General features: G+C 34.5%; 1 protein-coding gene across 4 annotated transcripts in view; it reads left to right on the top strand.

The window, feature by feature from the left end:
- Window positions 1-20508, top strand: part of ACVR1C (activin A receptor type 1C) — a 93512-nt gene extending 73004 nt beyond the window's left edge. For all 4 annotated transcript variants that reach the window (XM_025404764.1, XM_025404763.1, XM_025404761.1 and 1 more), the window contains 5 exons: window positions 2942-3109; window positions 4692-4848; window positions 6316-6440; window positions 8787-8917; window positions 13198-20508. In XM_025404764.1, coding sequence (XP_025260549.1) covers window positions 2942-3109; window positions 4692-4848; window positions 6316-6440; window positions 8787-8917; window positions 13198-13323 — 707 coding nt within the window. In that variant the 3' untranslated portion in view covers window positions 13324-20508. The remainder of the gene's footprint in view (window positions 1-2941; window positions 3110-4691; window positions 4849-6315; window positions 6441-8786; window positions 8918-13197) is intronic.
- Window positions 20509-21580: the final 1072 nt, after the last annotated feature.

Below are 21580 nucleotides of genomic sequence, written 5' to 3'. Positions count from 1 at the left end.
AACTGGAGCAGAATCCTGGAGAACTCTGCCATGCTAGGTTTTATCCCATTAGATGCTGCTTGGTCATGAAGAGATATGGAGGCATCTGGATGTCTAGGGCAAAGGAGTATCATTGGGAGTTTTTGTTTGTTTTTTTGAGACAGAGTCTCGCTATGTTGCCCAGGCTGGAGTGCAGTGGCACGATCTCACCTCACTGGAACCTCCGCCTCCTGGGTTCAAGCGATTCTCCTGCCTCAGCCTCCCAAGTAGTCCCAAGTAGCTGGAACTACAGGCACCTGCCACCACACCTGGCTAATTTTTGTATTTTTAGTGGAGACAGGGTTTTCACTATGTTGGCCAGTCTGGTCTTGAACTCCTGACCTCGTTATCCGCCCTCCTCGGCCTCCCAAAGTGCTGGATTTGCAGGCTTGAGCCACTGCGCCCAGCCCAGGAGTTTTGAATAGCAGCTGTTTACCAACCAGGACAGAAATATTTCAATATTTTAATAACCAATACAGACATACCAATTAATACTAGCTGAATGCTCAACTTTGTTAGGGCTGTATTTTTCATCCGTATAACAGCCTTCATCTTCAAGACTCAAAATTTCTGAAAATATTCTCTTTTGATTGTATTGGAATGGTGGCAAGCAAGACACTTTTAGTGAACTTTTCTGTGAACGTTACTTTGTGCACAATTTGTGTCTTGAGACCACCATTAACGGTGCCATGTAGTGTTTGTTATTTTTTGAGTTTCATGGAGCAAGTCAGAGCATCAGCTTTCTGATATTTAAAATACCTACGCTTGTATAATCACAGATTGGATATAAAATTCATTGATTATCTATGCTTTTACTCTTCTTTTTTATGCAATTGTTATTTAACTGTTCATTAGTGCCCCAATAGGTAACAAAAGTGAGGAAAACTTGATTCAGTCGGCTTTTAAACCTTAACTCTGGTTAGTAATACTCAGGAAGAACTTTGGTAGAGTCGAGGTTGTAACCCCAGTCTAAAAAAGGGTTAAGACAAATTATCTATGAATGTCAAGGATCCACCATTGCCTGTGAAAATTCAGAACCTATAGTCAATTTTATCTAATATAAACTTAATCATAAAAGTATTCATTATTACTTGGATGGAAAAAGAGAGGCTTAGCATTTAGCATACATTTTGGCCATAATTATGTTTGTTGATGATTTGCCATTTCTGATTTGCTAAGGAGAAACGGGGTAAAGGCAAGACGGCTAACAAAAAAAGTTCTTTCCAGATTTGTAACTACATATACTTTGAAACTGTATCCAGATCATTGAGGAGACATTTCTCATTTAGCTGTTAAGAATGTTTTCTTTTCCCTCCTAATCTTGAGCAGAACTGCCTGCTGGTTGGATTAAGCAGCAACTCTGTCAAAGCAGTTATGACTGTACATGGATCATCTTCATGGGCTAGTTTAATCATGATGTTTATCGGATTATAAAATAATATGCATTGGCCAGGCATGGTGGCTCACACCTGTAATCCCATCACTTTGGGAGGCCAAGGTGGGCGGATCACCTGAGGTCAGGAGTTCAAGATTAGCCTGGCCAACATGGTGAAATCCCATTTCTACTAAAAATACCAAAAAAAAAAAAAAAAAAAAAAAAAAAAAAAATTAGCTGGGCTTGGTGGCAGATGCCTGTAATCCCAGCTACTCAGGAGGCGGGGGCAGGAGAATTGCTTGAACCCGGGAGGCAGAGGTTGCAGTGAGCCGAGATTGCACCACTGCACTCCAGCTGAGCGACAGAGTGACATATTGTCTCAAAAAATGAATACATAAAAATAAAATAATAATATGCACTAGAGATATTATCCTTGGTTTTCTCTTCTTGAGTTTAACTGGTCTACCTCTATCATCTCCTAACTTGTCAGTGGCTTTTTGCATGATTCCAAATGATCTCTAACTTCACTTTGATTTTTTAATTCCTTTACCTTTTGCAACATTTACAGTTTCACTCTTTAGTCAACTGTCTGACAAAAGCATTGATGTTAGAGGGCAAGATAGCCACTGGTGTCAATCAGGGAGAGAGGTGTGAGTAAGGATTATTTTTATATGTTGTATGTTAATGAGCTTTACCGTGTTATGTTGACTTTTAAATTCGTAGGAAATTTTTATCACTACCCAGATTTGGAAATTAAATATTTGGATAACAAAGAGCTGTTATACATAAAGCATTTGGCCAGATAGGTCCTTAGCAAATGTTCATTATAGATCCTTTCCCTGAGTGTTAGAACTGGTCAGGACCGCCCAGGGTTACTGTAGACATTTTATTTCAAAAACTAAAGCTCACTCTACTAATATGTAGAAAAGTTTTAGGGTGATTGCTTTTCTAAACGTCTTTTATAAGCTGGATTAGGTGTTGGCTAAATGAGGTAAATTATTTGAAAATGTCTAGTAATTGTGTTTGGCTCTTACTATAAGCTTTTGGGGAAAATCATCAACTTTATATTTTGAAAGGTGAATAACATCAACATTTTTAGAATGTTAGAGCTTTTATGATAGAAATAATACTTTGCGTACATTTGTTATATTTCTGATCTTTATTGGTACAATTTTTCTTAAAAGCTCAGAGTAATTTATAACACAACACTGAGCCTAAATGCATCTCTCAGTGATTTCTCCTATAATGTGGTTACTATTGCTAGCAGGTATTGATAGAGAGGAAATGAGAAAGGAGTTATTCAGTTGTTAGAATCAATCACAACCTCACCACTTTCTATTTTTATGGTTCCAACATATCAGTATCTTCAGGAATTCATTGAGAATTTTTTCTTTACTAACTTGGACTGTAAGCATTACCACTGAAGCAATTAACTTTGCTTTGTTAACAATACAGATTAAACACTGATTAAACACTGATATTTGTCAAAAGCTTTTGGCTTCTTTCTCAATATGTATTTACAACAACAAAATTATATTTTCTTGTTAGATAATGGAACCTGGACTCAACTTTGGCTGGTATCTGAATATCATGAACAGGGCTCCTTATATGACTATTTGAATAGAAATATAGTGACGGTGGCTGGAATGATCAAGCTGGCGCTCTCAATTGCTAGTGGTCTGGCACACCTTCATATGGAGATTGTTGGGACACAAGGTATGTATTTCCTTTTCATTTTTTTCCACTTTGAATATGAGGATAGAAGTACTTAGTTATATTTTAATTTATTAGAAATAATTAATTATTATTTCTTTAGGCTGGGCACAGTGGCTTACACCCATAATCCCAGCATTTTGGTAGTCTACGTGAGAGGATCACTTGAGGCCAGGAATTTGAGACCAGCCTGGGCAACATAGTGAGATCTCCATCTCTACCAAAAAAAAAAAAAAAAAAAAAAGTTCGGTTGTGGTGGCATGTGCCTTTAGTTCCAGCCACTTGGGAGGCTGAGGTGGGAGGATCACCTCCAGGCTGCAATGAGTTACGATTGCACCACTGCACTCTGCTTTGGGTGACAGAGCGAAACCCTATCTCAAAAAAAAAAAAAAAAAAAAAAAGGGTAAAGAAACAGTAGAGGTAATTTTTAAAGCTAAAGGTGTTGTCATGATATAGCCAACTCTCATCAATATACTCACTATTTTGTATCTTATCCATAATAATATTTAAAAAAAATTATTCCTAGTGGTTCTATCTTTGCCATTTAGCATATGTACCCAGAGATCTTGCTTTAGTGGCAAATGTCCTATATTCACAGAATACAAATAATTTAAATGTTTACTTTTGATAATTAAAAAAGTAATTGGAAAGTATAATGTGATTTTGAAAAAAAAATTGTATATCATGTACTTGAAGCCAAATAGTACCTACTGCCATTTCTATTTATTGAGTTAAGAGGTTGACTCTAGAGAGTCAATTAGTCTAGACAGGGCAGTGGTTCTCACATTTGAACTCATGATCTTTTTACACTCTTAAAATTATTGAGGACTACAAAGGTTTTTGTGTATGTAACTTGCATCTGTTACTGTTTACAATATTAGAAATTAAAATTGAGGAATTTAAAAGTACTTATTAATTTGCTTAAAATAATAACCAATTAAATGTTAACATAAATAACATTTTAAATATAACAACATTTTTTTCTAATACAAAAACTGATCAAGTGAAAATATTGGTTTTGTTTTACATTGTTGCAAATCCCTTTAATGTCTGTTTTAATGTCTGGATTTTCATACCTGTTCTTCATTCCGTCTGTTCTCATATGTTGTTTTGGTTGAAATATGTGAAGAAAAGGTGGTGTCACACAGATGCATAGTTAGAAAAGAGTTGCAAGGACCTTGGGGATCTTTTGGCCACAACTGAGAACTGCTGGTGTGGGGTAATAGAAGTTTTCAGACTTATTTTGTAAAACAATATTTGCTGTGCTCTTATGAGAACATAGCAGTACTAATTCTTTCTTCATCTATTAAAAAATGTTTATTATTGATCTAGTCATCTAGTGCTCTAAGCAATAGAGGGATGTTGTTGAACAAAATAGTAACTGTCCTTATTCAGTTTACAGTTTACTTGGGAGAGACAGATGATTCAGCAGGTACATAAATAAACAAGATAATTTAGATAGTGGCAGGAGCTTTGAAGAACACTCTTTTTGAATTAGCTCATTTAGAGCTAAGTCTTCAGGATGATTTCTCTTGAACAGTCTTCGGTAAAGAAAAAATGAATATGTTCTTCTTATGCTTCATAGGTAAACCTGCTATTGCTCATCGAGACATAAAATCAAAGAATATCTTAGTGAAAAAATGTGAAACTTGTGCCATAGCGGACTTAGGGTTGGCTGTGAAGCATGATTCAATACTGAACACTATCGACATACCTCAGAATCCTAAAGTGGGAACGAAGAGGTAAGATGACTGACTTGGGTAGCATAGTAAGATGTGAGAATGCCCAATAAGCATGAATGTCCTCATGTGTGTGGAGGAGGCTCAGGTCCAAATGGGAAACCACTGGGCCCAAGAAATCCGGAAGTCTTCTCTGGGTCACTGAGAAGTTAGTGGGCATAATGGTTATAAAGCAAGGAGAGCTGGCATTTTGGGCCACGTGGATTGCAGCCATTTAGCTACAGAGTCCAGTGGAGAGAAACGGCGGAAGAGATAGTGATGTATTATTTTTAGTGTGCCATCTTCTGAGAATGCATTTTCCTGCAGATAAGAAAAAAAACGTCAGCAGTATGTAGCTCCTCCAAAGCCTTTATGTCCCATAAATGAACTGAAACTCAGGACTAGTTCTACATATTCAGGTTCTACACAACAGACACAGAATCAATATGTTGAAATAGATAGGTAGGGACTCTATATGCTGAATACACTTATGTGCTACTATATTGCCTTATTCTTTAAATCACAATTTATGTATTACCTATACTTTTACTTATCATTAAGTCTCCCAAATTGATATGTATTAAGATAATATGAGTTTGGATACAGTTCCCACTTTCAAGGAACAGAATCTGAAGATTAAGAATGAGTGTGAAGTAACAACATATACCACACATGTGTCAGGTCAGGCCCATTAGGAATGGGATTTCTGGTGTTTTTCTTGTTATAGCCAGCCTTTGGCCATATGGCCAGCCTACTTCCAATTCTTTTTACTTGAATTTCAGGCTCTATATTACTTTGGCAAAATTCCAGAGTTCTTGACCTTGAAATTAGAAACAACCAAAATATTATTTTGGAGTTGTTAAAGGCCCTTGAGAGTACAGAAATTCTAAGCTGCTATAGCTGGCCTTCAAGCCATATTTGAGATTCCCAGGACAGTGCCTGTGAATGCCTCTCATGATTCACTGGGAGACTTTAATGAGACCCCAGGAGCACTTCCGGGCAGTTTATTCACACTGGGTAGCCCTAAGGGACTTCTTTTCCCTGTGCAAGAAAAGCCTTAGCTCACCCGTCTGATTATCCCCACATCAGGAACCTTCAGGGAAGCCTTGGGTGCTGGATTCCATCAGAGGATCTAACACCCTTGCAAGAACTTGGGAGGGTGTTGCATCCTCACTTCAGTATTCTGGGAAATCTCCAAAATCTCCCTAGTACAGTGAGGCTCGGTCAGGTCCATGGACTGTAGATTTCTTACACTGACTCTTGTTCAAACATGGCTATGTTTTTTGTATAATAAAATTGTTCACTGAGAGAAAGTATGGGTGGAGTGCTGCTGAGCACACTTGATGGTTGAGTCAATAATGTATTCTTTAATTTTATTCATGCCTCAAATCTGCCTTTTAAAATGGCATAAGCTATCCTAATTTATTAAGATTGTTTTACTGGAGTGCTATAAAGTCATACACAGAATCTGAAGTGTGCATGTTTTTGAAGGTATATGGCTCCTGAAATGCTTGATGATACAATGAATGTGAATATCTTTGAGTCCTTCAAACGAGCTGACATCTATTCTGTTGGTCTGGTTTACTGGGAAATAGCCCGGAGGTGTTCGGTCGGAGGTAAAATTTTGGAAATATCCTTTGTGTTTGCCTTTCCTTGATACTCTGAATACAAGATGTGATATTCTGTCTTTTTTCCCCAAGCACTATATTGAATCAGTTTTTTAGTATTTAAGAGAATACCTTTTGGTGATATATTTCCAGTGGCAAAAGTGGGATATCTTGCATGTAATGGAGATTTTATATTGTGATTACTGCTTAGTGGGGTGACAGTTCTCCTGATAATTTTTATTTCTGTATGACACTTTATGAAGTACTTGAAAATTATTTGAGTTTGTAAGCCATAAGCTGGTATTCCTAACTTATATCCCAAAGAAGTTAAATGATTTGCAGAGGCAACAGGACTTGAAGGGTTCCGTTTCTTAAGCTTTTCTTGTTTTTTTTTTTTCTTCCCTGTGATATGATAAATGTTGTGGGGTTGGATAAAGGTGTGGGAAGAGGCGGACAAAGACAAACTTCCTACCTTTCCTGCTCCCAGCAGTTTAGAACTTAATAATGCACCTGGGCATGGTGACTCATGCCTGTAATCCCAACACTTTGGGAGGCCAAGGCGGGTGGATCACTGAGGTCAGGAGTTTGAGACCAACCTGATCAACGTGGAGAAACCCCGTCTCTACTGAAAACACAAAATTAGCCAGGCGTGGGGGCTCATGAGCTGAGATCGCGCCATTGCACTCCAGCCTGGGCAACAAGAGCAAAACTCTATCTCAAAAAAAAAAAAAAAAAAAGGTGCTTGATAATAAGAGAAAGAATTAGGGAGGGGGAAGCCCTGTAAATACATCTGATGAAATTGTTGTATCAGTAGAGAAAAAGTTAAATGCTGGTAGAAAATGGTTTAGAGTTTCCACTTTCAAGTGAGACAGACTTAGGACTAAGCAATGGTTTAGCAATTCCTTGAATGTCCGACTTCAGGCAAGTTACTTAGTAGTAATTTCCTCATCTGTAAAATGAAGATAATACAAAAACTGATCCCTTGGGCTTTAAGGATTTAATGAATTAATTCATGTGAAGCTTTTAGTACAGAGCCTGTTCACAGTAAACATTCGATTAAAGAGCTGTCATTATTAAACTATTGTCATATTTTTGCACTTTGTATTGATGTCATTTTGCATTACATTAATCTCATTTTTTAAAAAATCTTGCAGATTTTATGAAAAGCTTCTAAGGTTAAAACTATGTCTGAATGAGCAAACATATATACTTTTTCTCTTTTATTCATAGATGATATTATAAAACATTATAAAACCCTAGTGGACACTAGTGTTTGAATTACAGATTTGCCACTTAGTAGCTCTATGTCTCTGAACAAATTCATAACATTCTGTGCCTCAGTTTCCTCGTCTATAAAACAAATAATGCTGTACCTTGTTTAGTCAGTAGTTTTGAGGACTGATTAGTTAAAACCTGTAAAGGCATTAGGGCAATTCATGGCAAACAGCAAGATTTCAAACATGTTAATAATTTTTTGTAAAAATTTCATATTGATATTAGTCTAGAGTTGCTTTTAGATTTTGTCCTTAACTTTTCTTCAACTGTAAAAATAGTAATTTAGCAGACGTGAATTATAGTTAGTTGTCTAGTATTATAGCATGTCTCACATATTTTAACTTAAAAGCACTGCAGTTAATTAAAAAGATTTTATAAGGGATTTCTTGGAATTTAAGTAGTATTCTAATAATTAAGGTCATCTTTGTCTTTGTCTTTGAGACTCTTTAAATATTAACCTTCATGTTGAATGGTCTATCTTCAACTACCTTTGGCTTCTTCTCCAGAACGTTCTCAGGTTCAGTAGGTCTGAAGTCTAAATGTAAGAAACCCAACGTTAAAAAGATTGCCTAAAAGTTTTCAAAGAGAGAAAGCTGTTTTGTTTTGGAAAAGTTATCTGATGGGAAAATATATGCACTTCATTCACAAAGCGATGAAGCTGTGCTACAAATTTCATAATCAAAAGAAAGGCATTACTTTTAAATTGTATAATGGCATTTTAATTGAATAAAAATTTACATAATTTTAATAATAGAAAAATATAAAATTTATTTTATATAATTATAAAATAGAAATTTTATAATTATATAATTATAAAATTATGTTTTATATATTATAATTTTATATAATCTTGTATACATTTTACAGTTATGAAAAAATTTATAACATTTTATAACTTTATTCAACTGGGTGATTTAAATTTATATCCTTGATTTTATAGTGACACATTATTTTAATAAACTTGGCTTTCCAGTGCCCTGGGGTGTCACTTGTGCCTAGAAAACTTAATTGGTATTATTTGAAATAGACATCTTTGTTTGTTATTTGCACATGGAAATTTATTATGCAAATTTCTTACAGGAATTGTTGAGGAGTACCAATTGCCTTATTATGACATGGTGCCTTCAGATCCCTCGATAGAGGAAATGAGAAAGGTTGTTTGTGACCAGAAGTTTCGACCAAGTATCCCAAACCAGTGGCAAAGTTGTGAAGTAAGGCTATGTTTTTATCTATATTTTTCTTATTATATTTTTGAGGTGAGTATCAGGGAGAATTTTCAGAGACCGTATAGTTTTTCCTTTTTAATGTAAGCATCCAATTCATTCCATATATGTAGACATATGTCTTTTTATAAGTCTTCAGAAGAGTTTATTTTTCCCTTTAGTGCTATGCATGCATAATGCTAGGTTATGTGACAGTAACAAATCTTGAAATCTCAGTGACTTTTCACTTTATTTCTTGCTTACAGAAACTGCTCTGCAGGTTAGACAACTCCCCATGGCACCTGTTCTCACTGCAGTGACTCAGTAATCACTCTGATTTTGATCCTTGGACACGTAGTTTCCAGATCTCTAGGTCAGGTGAAGAGAGGAGCTAGAGGATCACACACTGGCTCTTTAATGCTTTGGCATCAGGTGACACACATCTCTTCCACTCATGGCTCCTACCAGAATTTGTCACATGGTCCCCCCAAACTGCAGTGGTGCTAGGAACTGCAGGGAACACAGGTAGACTCAGTGGGCAGTTAATGTCTCTGCCACACAGAATATTACAATCCAATCATCTTTATATTCAATAAGTTATACCTCATCTCTAACCTGCTGAAGTTTGAACTTATTCTCTCATTAGAAAAGCTCCCTCACATCAGAGACCATTGTTATTTATCTCATCATCTCCAGCAAACCAGTACTTAACCGTAATGTACCAGACAAACAGTAAATGGTTATTGCAATACTTGTTATGCCTTATGTGAAGATAGAGATTTTTTTCTAGCTCTTACAAGGAAAAAGAGTAGAAGGTGGGAAAAAGAGTCTAAACCATCTAACTAGTTTCAGAACCATTCTGATACTTTAATGTCTCTCATTTCAGTTATTGCTGTCTATTTTTTGCCATATTTTAATGTAATGAATGAGGTCTTTTTTAGGTGATGTCTTTTAGTCTGGTTTTGTTTTAGGGAACATTTTCTGTAGTTGCCTTTTTGTCTCATTTTTCTGTTCCTTCATGTTTCTCAACCCTTTTCTAATTTAATCATGTTTCTCAACCCTTTTTCTAATTTCTAATTTAAAACACAAGATTTGTGTTTTGTTATTTTTATATTTTGTGTAGATATTTTACCTACATACTTGAGAAGCAAATTTTGAAGCATTTATAATTCAATTGAAATTAAATTTAAAATTTTCTAATAATAATTTATGTACATGAAACAATATAAACATATATGTTTAAAGTATAATAGAATGAAAACTAGTGAATCCACTACCAGGTTTGAAAAATAGAACATTTTCAATACCTTTGAAGATTCCTTACCCCTCTGAGAGGTTAGTATTATAATTAATTATTTCTTTACTATTTTCTTGCTTTGCTTTAGAATTTTACTATATGTATATTTTTTCAGAATATATACATACATCCAGAATAACAATATGTTGTTTACTTTTGCATATTTGTGAAACTTATGTGATTGAAACTTACTGTAGATATTATTTTCAAAATGTTTTCACTCTCCATTATATATGTGTAGCTATAATCTGTCCATTTTCATTGCTGTGTAGTATTCCATATAATGGAAGCATGTGCTATATCTGTGAGGTGATGATATAGCATTCTGCTTTAGTTTTTTAATGCAATGACTTACATTTATAGATTTTCCAGTGTTAAACCAAATATACATTCTTGGAATAGACCCAACATAGTCATTTTAGTGTGATCAATTTTGTACATTCCTGATATATGCAATTTTTGTCCAGTACTTTGTTTCTGTCTTGTTTTATGTCAATCTCATATAATAGATATTGGCCTCTTTTTATGCCATCATTATTTAGACTTATTCACATGTTTACCATTTTCTTTGCTTAGCATTTCTTCTTACCTCTCAAATAATTTTCTGACTTCCTGACATGAATCCTTTAAAAGTATTTTATTTTGTTTTTTTAGAGAAGGCCTAGTGGTTGTAAGATTTTTCAGTTTGGGCGTATCCAAAATGTCTTTATTTTATCCTCAGTCTTGAACAAATAGTTTGTCTAACCATAGAAATTTAGGTTGACAGTTATTTTCTCTAAACACCTTAAAGTTATTATCCCACTATTACCTACTTTCCAGTTTGCTATTGAGAAGTCAGCAATAATCAATCAATAAATTTTTAGTTAATTTAGCTTTTCTTTATGACTACTTTAAAGAACTTCTCTGTCTTCAGCATTCTGCAGTTTCTCTATGATGTCTTCAGTATAGATATCTCTTGGTTAATCTTGCTTGGAATATTTGGACTATCTTATTCTAGTGGTTTGTGACTTTCCTCAGTTCTGGAAAATTCAGAGTCATATTTCTTCAAATAGTTTTTTCTCTGATTGTTTCTATTACTCAGTTTTGGAGAACTCATTAGATGCATGTTAGACCCTTCATTATAATTTGCTTTTTAAATTAACTCATATTTTCTGTATTTGTGTCATTATGGTATGTATCTCTCAAGATTTATTTTTCAGTTCTTTCATTCTGCCTTCAGATATGTCTAATTTGCTATTTAACTCATCCATTGAGTTTTCTACTTTATTTATTTATTTTTTTGAGACAGAATCTTGCTCTGTCGCCCAGGCTGGAGTACAGTGGCACGATCTCAGCTTACTGCTACCTCCGCCTCCCGAGTTCAAATGATTCTCCTCCCTCAGCCTCTGGAGTAGCTGGCATTACAGGCACGTGCCACCACATTGGCCAGACTGGTCTCGAACTCATGACTTCAGGTGATCCACCCGCCTCAGCCTCTCAAAGTGTTGGGATTACAGGCGTGAGCCACCACACCTGGCCAATTGTTATATTTTTGATATCAAGATGTTTTATTGCTACTTTTTCACATTTTAAAATATTGTCATTTTTTACTCATATTTTGTATTACTCTTTCCTTTTAAAAACATATTTTATATACTTATATCATTTAGTTCTAGCATCTAATGTTTTTATGGGCCAAAACTACTATTTACAACGGACTCTTGCTTATGGTACCTTTTTTCCTCATGTATTTGTGAATTTTCATTATGAGCTGAGGTTTACTGCAATGTTTAAAGGCATGGGCTTGATTGTTTTTTTCTTCACCAAGAGCCAAGACTTAGGCAACTTCCCTTAGAGGGTTTCAGGGAAGTAGTCATCCTTAAATTGAGGGCTTTCTAAGCATCTTTTTTTTTTTTGAGACAGAGTCTTGCACTGTCACCCAGGCTAGAGTGCAGTGGTGTGATCATGGCGCACTGCAGCCTTGAATTTCCGGGCCCAAGCAATCCTCTCACCTCAGCCTCCTGCATAGCTGGGACCACCACACCTGGCTAAGTTTTTAAATTTTTTTGTAGAGAGAGGGTCTCCCTGTGTTACCCAGGTTGGTCTTGAACTCCTGGGCTTAAGCAATTCTCTCACCTCAGCCTACCAAAGTGCTGGAATTACAGGCATGAGACACTGCCTGGCCGGCATCTTGATCTGAAACTTTCTGTGTGCTGTGGGCTGTACTCTCTATTACATGCGATCCACCAGTTCTGAAGTTCTAGACCATGAGAGGAGCAGATACCCCTACAGCAGCCACTTGCTTCAGCAGTTTCCTTTATTTCTCTGGTTTCATGCATTTTCATTGTTTTCCCCTCTTAGTATTTATCTTATCTCTCTGCTAGTTCATTTTTAAAGTCCAGAATTTCTGATATTTATACTTGGATCATAATTTTTATTGTAGTATAATTTACATTTGGTAAAACTCACAAATCTTATACAGATTGATGAATTTTTTTCATATGTCTGCATTTGTGTACTCATCACCAACATCAAGATACAGGGAATTTCCAAGCCTTCCCATATCCCCTGATGTTTTTCATGTCCCATATTCCCAGAAATCAGTGGATTGAAACATTTTTTAGTTAGTCTCTACAAGGTTAATATTTGAGTTTTGATATAATTTTTGAAGGAGTTTGACCCTAATCTTCTTCTCATATTGTTTTACATTTACTATTTCTTCATCAAAGCTTAGTTAGCATCAATGGAAGATACAGTGGTGCATGCCTGTGTCCCAGCTACTTGGAAGATTAAGCAGGAGTATCACTTGAGCACAAGAGTTTGAGGCTGTAGCATGCTATGCTTGCACCTATGAATAGCCATTGCACTCCAGCCTGGGGAACATAGCAAGACCCCATCTCTTAAAAAAAAATAAAGAAGCTTGGCATCAATTCCTGGGTTTATGGCTTTACTTCTTTTGTGCTCTGTTTTACGTGAGTAGCTAAAGTCTTTGATATTTTTTTCTCTCTTAAAGGCACTCCGAGTCATGGGGAGAATAATGCGTGAGTGTTGGTATGCCAACGGAGCGGCCCGCCTAACTGCTCTTCGTATTAAGAAGACTATATCTCAACTTTGTGTCAAAGAAGACTGCAAAGCCTAATGATGATAATTATGTTAAAAAGAAATCTCTCACAGCTTTCTTTTCCATTTTCCCCTTTATGTGAATGTTTTTGCCATTTTTTTTGTTCTACCTCAAAGATAAGACAGTACAGTATTTAAGTGCCCATAAGGCCGCATGAAAAGATAACTCTAAAGTTAAGCATGGGCAGGAGTTGACTTCATCCAATCTCTCTGTTATGTTTAATTTTATTTTGAAAGCAACACCGCCACTCATCTTTTTATTTAATAAGAAAGAAATATATTACAAAAGTATAAAATAAGCTCTATAAAAATGATATAGTCATTAAGTTTTTATTTTACTTGAACCAAGAGTACATGAGTGAACAGGAAAAGATGTTAAAACTTTTTTTTTTTTCTGAGACGAAAACATATTAATTAAACATGCGAACTAGACCATGCTATCTTAAATAGAAATTTAGGTCATGCAATCTATGTTTCCCCATTTTTAAGTTAGCAGGACTTTTAAAAAATAAATATTGCTCTAAATTTTAACATATCAAACATGTGAAAGTGGAGCTGCTCAGTGGAAGATGTGAGATTGGTGTCCCACGTGCTTGGTCTCCCCTTCTGCTGTTCTCCTTCATAATCCACTACTGCAGCAGTCGCTGAACCACTAAACTTGTTCCTTTCCTTTGCAAAAGACATACCTGATATCCTGAGACGCTGAGAAATGTCCCAAAGTCACACAGCTAATGGCAGAACTGGCACTAGGTCCACATCTTGTGATAATGAGCACTGTAGAGTCAACTAGCTTCCTACTTTTCCTTGAATAGTGCTTTTCTCCGTATGCAATATCTTTTATTATGATATTTGTGGTTTAGTCATGCAGAAGGCATATTATTTTGCAGAATCATGATGGACCTGCATGAAATCTCAGAACCATATCTGTTGACATTTTTTTCTCATAGAAATATCATGGTTATCCCATTCGTTAATGAGTATTAATGTTTTCTGAACACTTCCAAAGATTAATCAAACATAAATATTCATTGTCTGAAAATATCTTTAAGATACAATTCAGAGGTCCCTATTTCCTTTGTACATATACACTTAGAAAGAAAAGACAGAAGAGGAAGAGGAAAGAAGGAAATATTTTGAGAATATATTGAGAAGAATTAAGAAAACTCTTCAATGAAGTGTAACAACAAAACCCTACAGAGGGTATGAGAAACAGCAAATACATATTCCTCTACCCTTTCACAATGAGCGAGTGAATACAGAAGAATGCTCATGATAGTTCCGCCTTCATTCTACTTTCTGTGGACACAGGGTAATGAATATTTAATGGGACGTTAAATATGCCCTTCAAATCTATAAATCTATTTTGATAAAGGAAATTTAACATGATGTCTTTTATTCTCCTAAAACATCTTTTGTCAAACTCCATTCCATAGAACTTTCTTCTGCTGAGATGATCCAAGACCAAAGTGTTCTTTGATATTGCTTAGAAAGTGATAGTACATGTTAGCATATAATGTATTTTGAAGAGTGAAATAAATGCTATTGATAACAGTAAAAACAAAAAACAAACAAACAAAAAAACCAAAACTAATAACAGTAAAGAAATGCTACTTGAATTTTTTTTTAAACTGGATTGCTCAGATTACCTGATCGTGGTGGAACCCTTTTATTAAGAGGAGGAGAAACTTTTTACTATCCCATATTTAACTGTTCTATAAAGCAAAGCACAGCTTGGGTAATAGTGTTCTGAAGGATATACTTCTGTATTTTCTCATAGAATACAATTTAGTGATTATGCTTCATTTCACTATGAAAATATGTTACTGAATATATCTTCATTTTACTGAGCTGAAATAAGGAAGGCAAAACACTGACAGCTATGGAATTTGCGTGTCCTTCCATACTTGTTAATGCTCTCATCCACTTATTAAATAATCATAGAGTACCCATATCTTGCTTGCCACAATATCGGGTACAAGAGGGAATACAAAGATAGATAGGTCCTGCCCTCAGGGATTTTAAAGTCTAATTTGGGAATGTGAATAGGGATGTGAGTGTGTGGGGGAAGAAAATAAATTGACAGATAAAATATGAAGTGGGATGTCTTGAGTTCTGCATGACAGTGGGTTTCTAGGATAGGTCTGAAAATCGCTTTCATTTGCAACGCATTTAGAAAGTAGCTTTATTTGGATATTACAGACAATCTAAATATATCATCAGTTTTTAAAAGTGCCTATGTGAAGTGATTTTTTAAAAAGAGCCTATGTGAAGGGGTAATCTTGCTTATGCTTGTTACTAATTTCTCATAGATTGTTGTTCTGCATATATAAGAATGAAATTATTTATTTACTATAGTTGTACGTGCCTCAAATAAACAAGAATGATATTTCCTGTTTTATTTACTTATGTTGGGTAAATATGCTTATTGAATTTTTAAGAGAGGATTTTTTAACATCTCCATTCTTCTTGTCATTATGTTTTGTAGCTTATTTGAGGGTGTCTAAATATAATTTCATATTTTATTGGTTCAACTTTCACTCTGAAGAAATCCGTATGTTAGTACATTTTGAGGTATTTTTCTTGTTCTTGTGTTGGTTAACTATGACTCCTAGCTGAATAGTCTTATATTTCAATTACAAAACACATTTTTAAAGAAAGGGAATAGAGCAGCAAAAATGATGAGGAAAATGTTAAAAGTTATAATATTTCCTTTACTCTTAACAGGATTATATATAGAATATGCTCACTTACAAAAATAGGATGATGAAGTTTAGAGCATAAGGCAGGCTTCTTGTATATACTTATGCTGTCAAATGTTATATTGTTTTTAATGGAGTCCCTTTGTGTAATATTTATTTCTTTTAAATTTTGTTATAAGCAAAAAAAAAAAAAAAAAAAAAATCTTCTTAGGTTAGGTTCAGAGTATCAGTGTTCTTTACTCCTTACAGATATTTTGGCTTTGGGGTATAATACAAGACTTGGGAAAACGCTATTATGAATTTTTAGTACTGTATAAAGTGGTGATGGGATTTAAATGCAGCATCACTTTCTGAAAATAAGAGAAACATTATTTGTTGTCAGTATTTCAGCATGAACTTGTTGCCTTGTAAATTTTGCCTTTAAGTTTGTAATTGGTACAGATTCTGTTGTATGCTTTCTTCTATGTCTAAAATATTTGGCATGTCACATCTAGAATTCTTAATTTATGTTCTGACTTGAGAGTTAAGTGAAACATGACTGTCGTGCACTATTTTAGGCATAGCACTTGCTTTTCATCTTTATACTTTCAATTAACTTTGCATTTTAAATTTCCATGATTGTATGAAAATAGTAACCTGGTTGCAGTATCTGAAAAAATTAAAATTAGCTTTTATTTAAAAATGAAAATCTACAATAGATTCATTAGGTTAGAAGTTCCACAGTAATTTATTATTTTATTACAGCTACTATTGTAGAATTATTAATAAAATAAAACAAAACTACTTCTATTTTCCTGGAATTTTGCCACCATGTGACTCATTGGGGCAGAGAAAACTCAGGGTTATCTTTGAGTCTGCGCAAAAGTACCAGGGAACCTGCTTAGCAAATCATCTGAAAACAGGGAGTTGATGTTTGCCATTATACAAAGTTTGAGTAAACAACTTAAAATTGCTTGTTAGGGCATAGTCTTTGATTGAAATAAGTATGAGAGTGTATTTGGCTAAATAAATGTATTTAAAATATAGAAATTTTGTTTCCCACTGGAAAATTAAGAAAATAACAGTACCAAATGAATAAAAGCTGGCAGTTGATGTCTTCAATAATCATTCCTTTAAATAAATTCACAAACACATCATTACAAGCTACTTAGGAATGTTTAGTATTAGTATCTTAAAATGGCACCATTGTGGTTTTCGAAGATATTTTAAGCATCTTTTGTGAAACATACCATTTCTGTTTGACAATGCTTAGTTCTAGCTCTGCGTGCTAATACCTACATGGAGTTTTTCTGCTATTTTAGTGAAAACAGTAATTGTTTTATCTTGAGAGCTGCTTCTAAATAACAAGTCAATTGGAATATAAGGTTTTAAAAAACGTTAATATTAAGTAGAATTTTTATAATATGGGCATTTTTCAAAACATTTTAATGAAAATATATAGATATTTGACTTTCTTTTTTCCATCTAGCCTTGCTTTATATTCATTATTTTTCTCACTTTTTTTCTTAATATTCCCTCACTATCTTTCAACATTATCATTAGTTTCTAATTTAAAAAAATAACTATTATTTAACTTAACCATCTGGAATTTAGCCTTCTAATGAAAGAGAATCCCTTAGTACTCTCAGAGATTATATAACTTGATTCCAGTTTTGTTTCGATGACGAGACCAAGGATCAGAGATTAAATGACTACTAGTTATTAGCAGAACTCTCATGAAAGCCAGGTGGTGACACCCAGCACTGTTCCTTGCCATATCCCCAACTTTTACTGATTAAAAATTAATTTGCATGCATCTAAACCTACCTTGAATGCACACTAATGTGATGTGCCGTTCAATGATGATGATAAAATCCCACTTCTTGTGTTTCTACTAAAATAATTTACTCACTCAGGGTGGGGTCAGTGAGAAAAACTAAACTAGGCAAAGAGAGAGTTGTAGAATGGTTGTCAAGCTAAGTAGGCAACCACTGGGGTGCTGATAAAATTAATGGATAAAATTTAGGGACAGTGAGAGTATAGAATTTCTTAGTGCCAGTAATAATTAGAGAAGCTTCCTGACATCCCCCACCCTTTCTGTAAGGATTGTTCTTTCTCTTTGTACTTTGGAATGGGGGTGAAAGGTGATTTAATAGCTGAATTTGGGACTATGTCCAGTGGTATATTATCTGACTTTTCTCTCTTTCTCTTTTTTTTCCCCCGTCAGTTTCTCATTAGTTTGTCTTTGGCATTCATCTTCTTTTAGTGCATTAAAAAATGTTTGGCAGATCTCATCAATCCCAAGTCACTCTATAATTCCTGTAATTCTTTAGTTATCTTTTAATCTGTCCAAACTGCTACACAATGAACTTCTTAACAAGATTTTAAGTTCCCCACTGATGTATAAGAGGTTTCACCTCGTAACTTCTCCAGTAATCCTTCATTTGGCACTATAGAGTATTTGTTAATGGCAGAGATGATTTTTTTTTTTTCAAAACCTAAAAAGACTAGCTGTTAATTGTATTCTAGCTTTTAGCTAACATATAAAGAATGTCTACTTTTGCTTTAATGCTAAATCCCACTTGAGAAATAGTGACTGGGAAAGATAACTTGAAATATATGCCCCATAATGTGGTTGCTAAATTTATTTCTGCTGTTCCATACCATTGCTTTGTTTTGCTTTTGACATCTCTTAAAACTAAGCCATTATGCTATTAGTTTGGAATATAATACTACAGCAAAATTAGGTAACAATCTCTATTTTAAAATTCCCCTAACAATAATAGAACTGCCAGCATACTTTTCTCTTTCAGTTGTAGATGAATACATTTGAGAGAAGAGCTCTATTTCATCCTAGATTTCAATATTTTCAGATGTGACTGTATTTCCTGATCATTGGTCCAGGTTATCCTAAAAGAAATTTTTCTCTCCAGACCTAACAGTTTTAACTGCAAGAGTTTACTGTGGGTTACATTAATCTGAATTTTAATAGGGCCACTGAGAATCTGAGTGCTTTATGGGATTACCCTTATACCCACTGCCATCACATCCAGTCGGGCCTGTTGTGCTCTATACAAATCTTCCCAGCTGAGGGGCAGATAGGGGCTAAAATCCAACTGCAGTTGGCTCCCAGACATAATTTTATATTTTACAGAAAAGCATCTTATTGGCTTATATATGTTTAAAGAATGGTCTGGCTTATACGTCTTCAGAAAATGAGAATTAAAAAGCCAAAATAATTCTTGACTTCTGCAAATTGAACATAGAACTTAGAAGAAATAATACTTTATCTTTTCATCCTGGCATTCCTGAGAGAAAAGAAATTGTATGTTTATTGTGTTGGTTTAATTTTTCAACCCAGACAATCTGCAGCAAGGCACATGGACCCTAATTTTGACATCTTACACACAGTTTTCATTCTATGCATGGAGCTAATTACTGACTTTGCCTGTAAAGAGAGGATTGTGTGCCTAAATTTTGTCTAGGAAATGCAAGCATAGAATGAAATTTACTAATATTTCTATTTCTTCCATAGGCTAAATAATAGCAACTATTTTTGAAGACCCAGCCCTTTTTTTCCTCTTTATACAAAATAAGAGTATCTGAGCCAAAATATTAAATTCTAGTTCATTTCTGCAATGACTAGTGTCATGCTCATGTACTCTTCTAATTCTAGACTGGAGAAGATTATTCAAACTTGATCTGTGTTTCAGGTTTTTAAATGTCCTAAAAACAGAAAATTAGATTCAGATCTCAAAAAAGGAATTTTGGATTGACTTTCAAAGTACTAATACTAATTATACTTTTCTTTTGGTAGCGTGACTCTTCTTATACCTAAGAACATATTACAAATGTCAAAACCATTGCAGTTTGACATTGCAAAACATGCCTTGAACTCTTGAACTACTGTGAAAAGAATCACCGTTGTAAAGACTTTTTGTAAGCTAGCTGATACTCTTAAGTATGTAAAAAGATTGTCTTTCAGCCGACAGGCCCAAAGGAATGTATATAAGGAAGGAATATGAAAAAATAAATTAGGTTTTAAAATAAGAATTGGGCAATAAACTGTATCAAAAATATGTAGATGGATTTTAGTAGTTGTAATTTAAATGTTGAAGGTGAAGAGAATTTCAAATTCCAAAGAGAAGTGAATGATATTCAGATGTTTCATTAATTTCTAGTCTGTGAAAATATGCATTTTATAGTAAATGTATAGACTTATTTTATTTAGAAATAATAGTGTTTTAGAATTTATTAAAAACTCAGTGATAGCCTTTATACCAAAATGTTTAACTTTACCAACAGCAAGTCATAAAAGTATTTATTTTAAAGCTTTTTAATATTATCGCGTAACTTTCATCTGTCTTCAGATGTAAATAATTATCTGCCTAAATGTTATATTTTTATGTATGCATTTTCTGAAAATGTATTGTTTTGTAAAGTGGGAAAGATAATAAATCAAGCACTTGCACTTGTTTCTGTGAAGCATATAGAACTCTATTTTAAATAAAGGAAGATGTGTCGTAGTTTGGTTTCTATATAATTATGTTCGATTATTTTTAAATTGTGTTTTATTTGTATGCAGTGTATGCAGAGGGTGTTGGAGACTTAAAAGCTGGCTCCAATGGGCACTGGAATTTTACTTCCTTCGTTCCTTTCAACCAAGGAGTTATAGAATTCCCGAATTTCAGAACTGGAAGGGATACTTCTTCAATAGCCATTTCTCTACATGGCACTTAGGACAATAGATTTTGTTTCTTTTTTTCCTACCAAGCAACTGTTTTTTTGCACTTTTTAAACATTTACTAAATGACTACTGGGTTGACCTGCTCTCAAACCTAAAATAGCTCCCATTACACTTAAAATCACAAGCATGTGGTCTACAAGCCTTTTCAGGACACGGAACAAAACAACTGCTCTACCTTCTTTTCCAGTGTCCCCACATTCATCCCCAACTGTTCTCCAGACCCTGGCTTCATGCTGTTCCCTGAACTTGCCAAACACATGCCTGTCCCAGGGCTTTGCTCCTGCTGTTTGGTCTTCCAGGCATGTTAAAGGTCTCTGTAAGAATGCCATCACAGCAAATTAACCTTTCTTGCTACCCTTTCAAAAGAAGCACACTTTGTCATTCACTACCCATTTCCCCAGTGTAATTTTTTCTTTACAGCATTTAGCATTAATCGGCATTCAATTATATATCTGCTAGTATGTATGATCAAAATGACTAAATCCTTGAGCACTGGAATTAGGGAATTAGGGGTCATTTCACTTATGTTTGAAGATATAGTTTTAAAATATTAAGAGTAATGTATTGTTTGGGACGTAAAAAAATACTCTATGAAACTCATTATTCACACCCCAATATCTGCAATAAACCTTCGGATTTGGTTTCTTACCCAATCAAGAATAGTTCAGCTTGATTTCTAATTCATGATGGCTGTTTCAGAATGACATTATGAGAAGATTAGCTGTTTGGTTTATATTCTGAACCCTACAAAGTTGATGTTTTCTGAGACTTAGCATAAGAGAGGCACAACACTGAATTGGTTTTACTTTTGGTATAGATTCTTAACTTCTTTTGCTTATCTATTTTTTTTT

Source organism: Theropithecus gelada, chromosome 12 (assembly GCF_003255815.1).
Source record: "Theropithecus gelada isolate Dixy chromosome 12, Tgel_1.0, whole genome shotgun sequence".
Lineage (NCBI taxonomy): Eukaryota > Metazoa > Chordata > Mammalia > Primates > Cercopithecidae > Theropithecus > Theropithecus gelada.
Note: the sequence above shows the minus strand (reverse complement) of the source record. Positions and strands in the feature narration are given on the sequence as shown.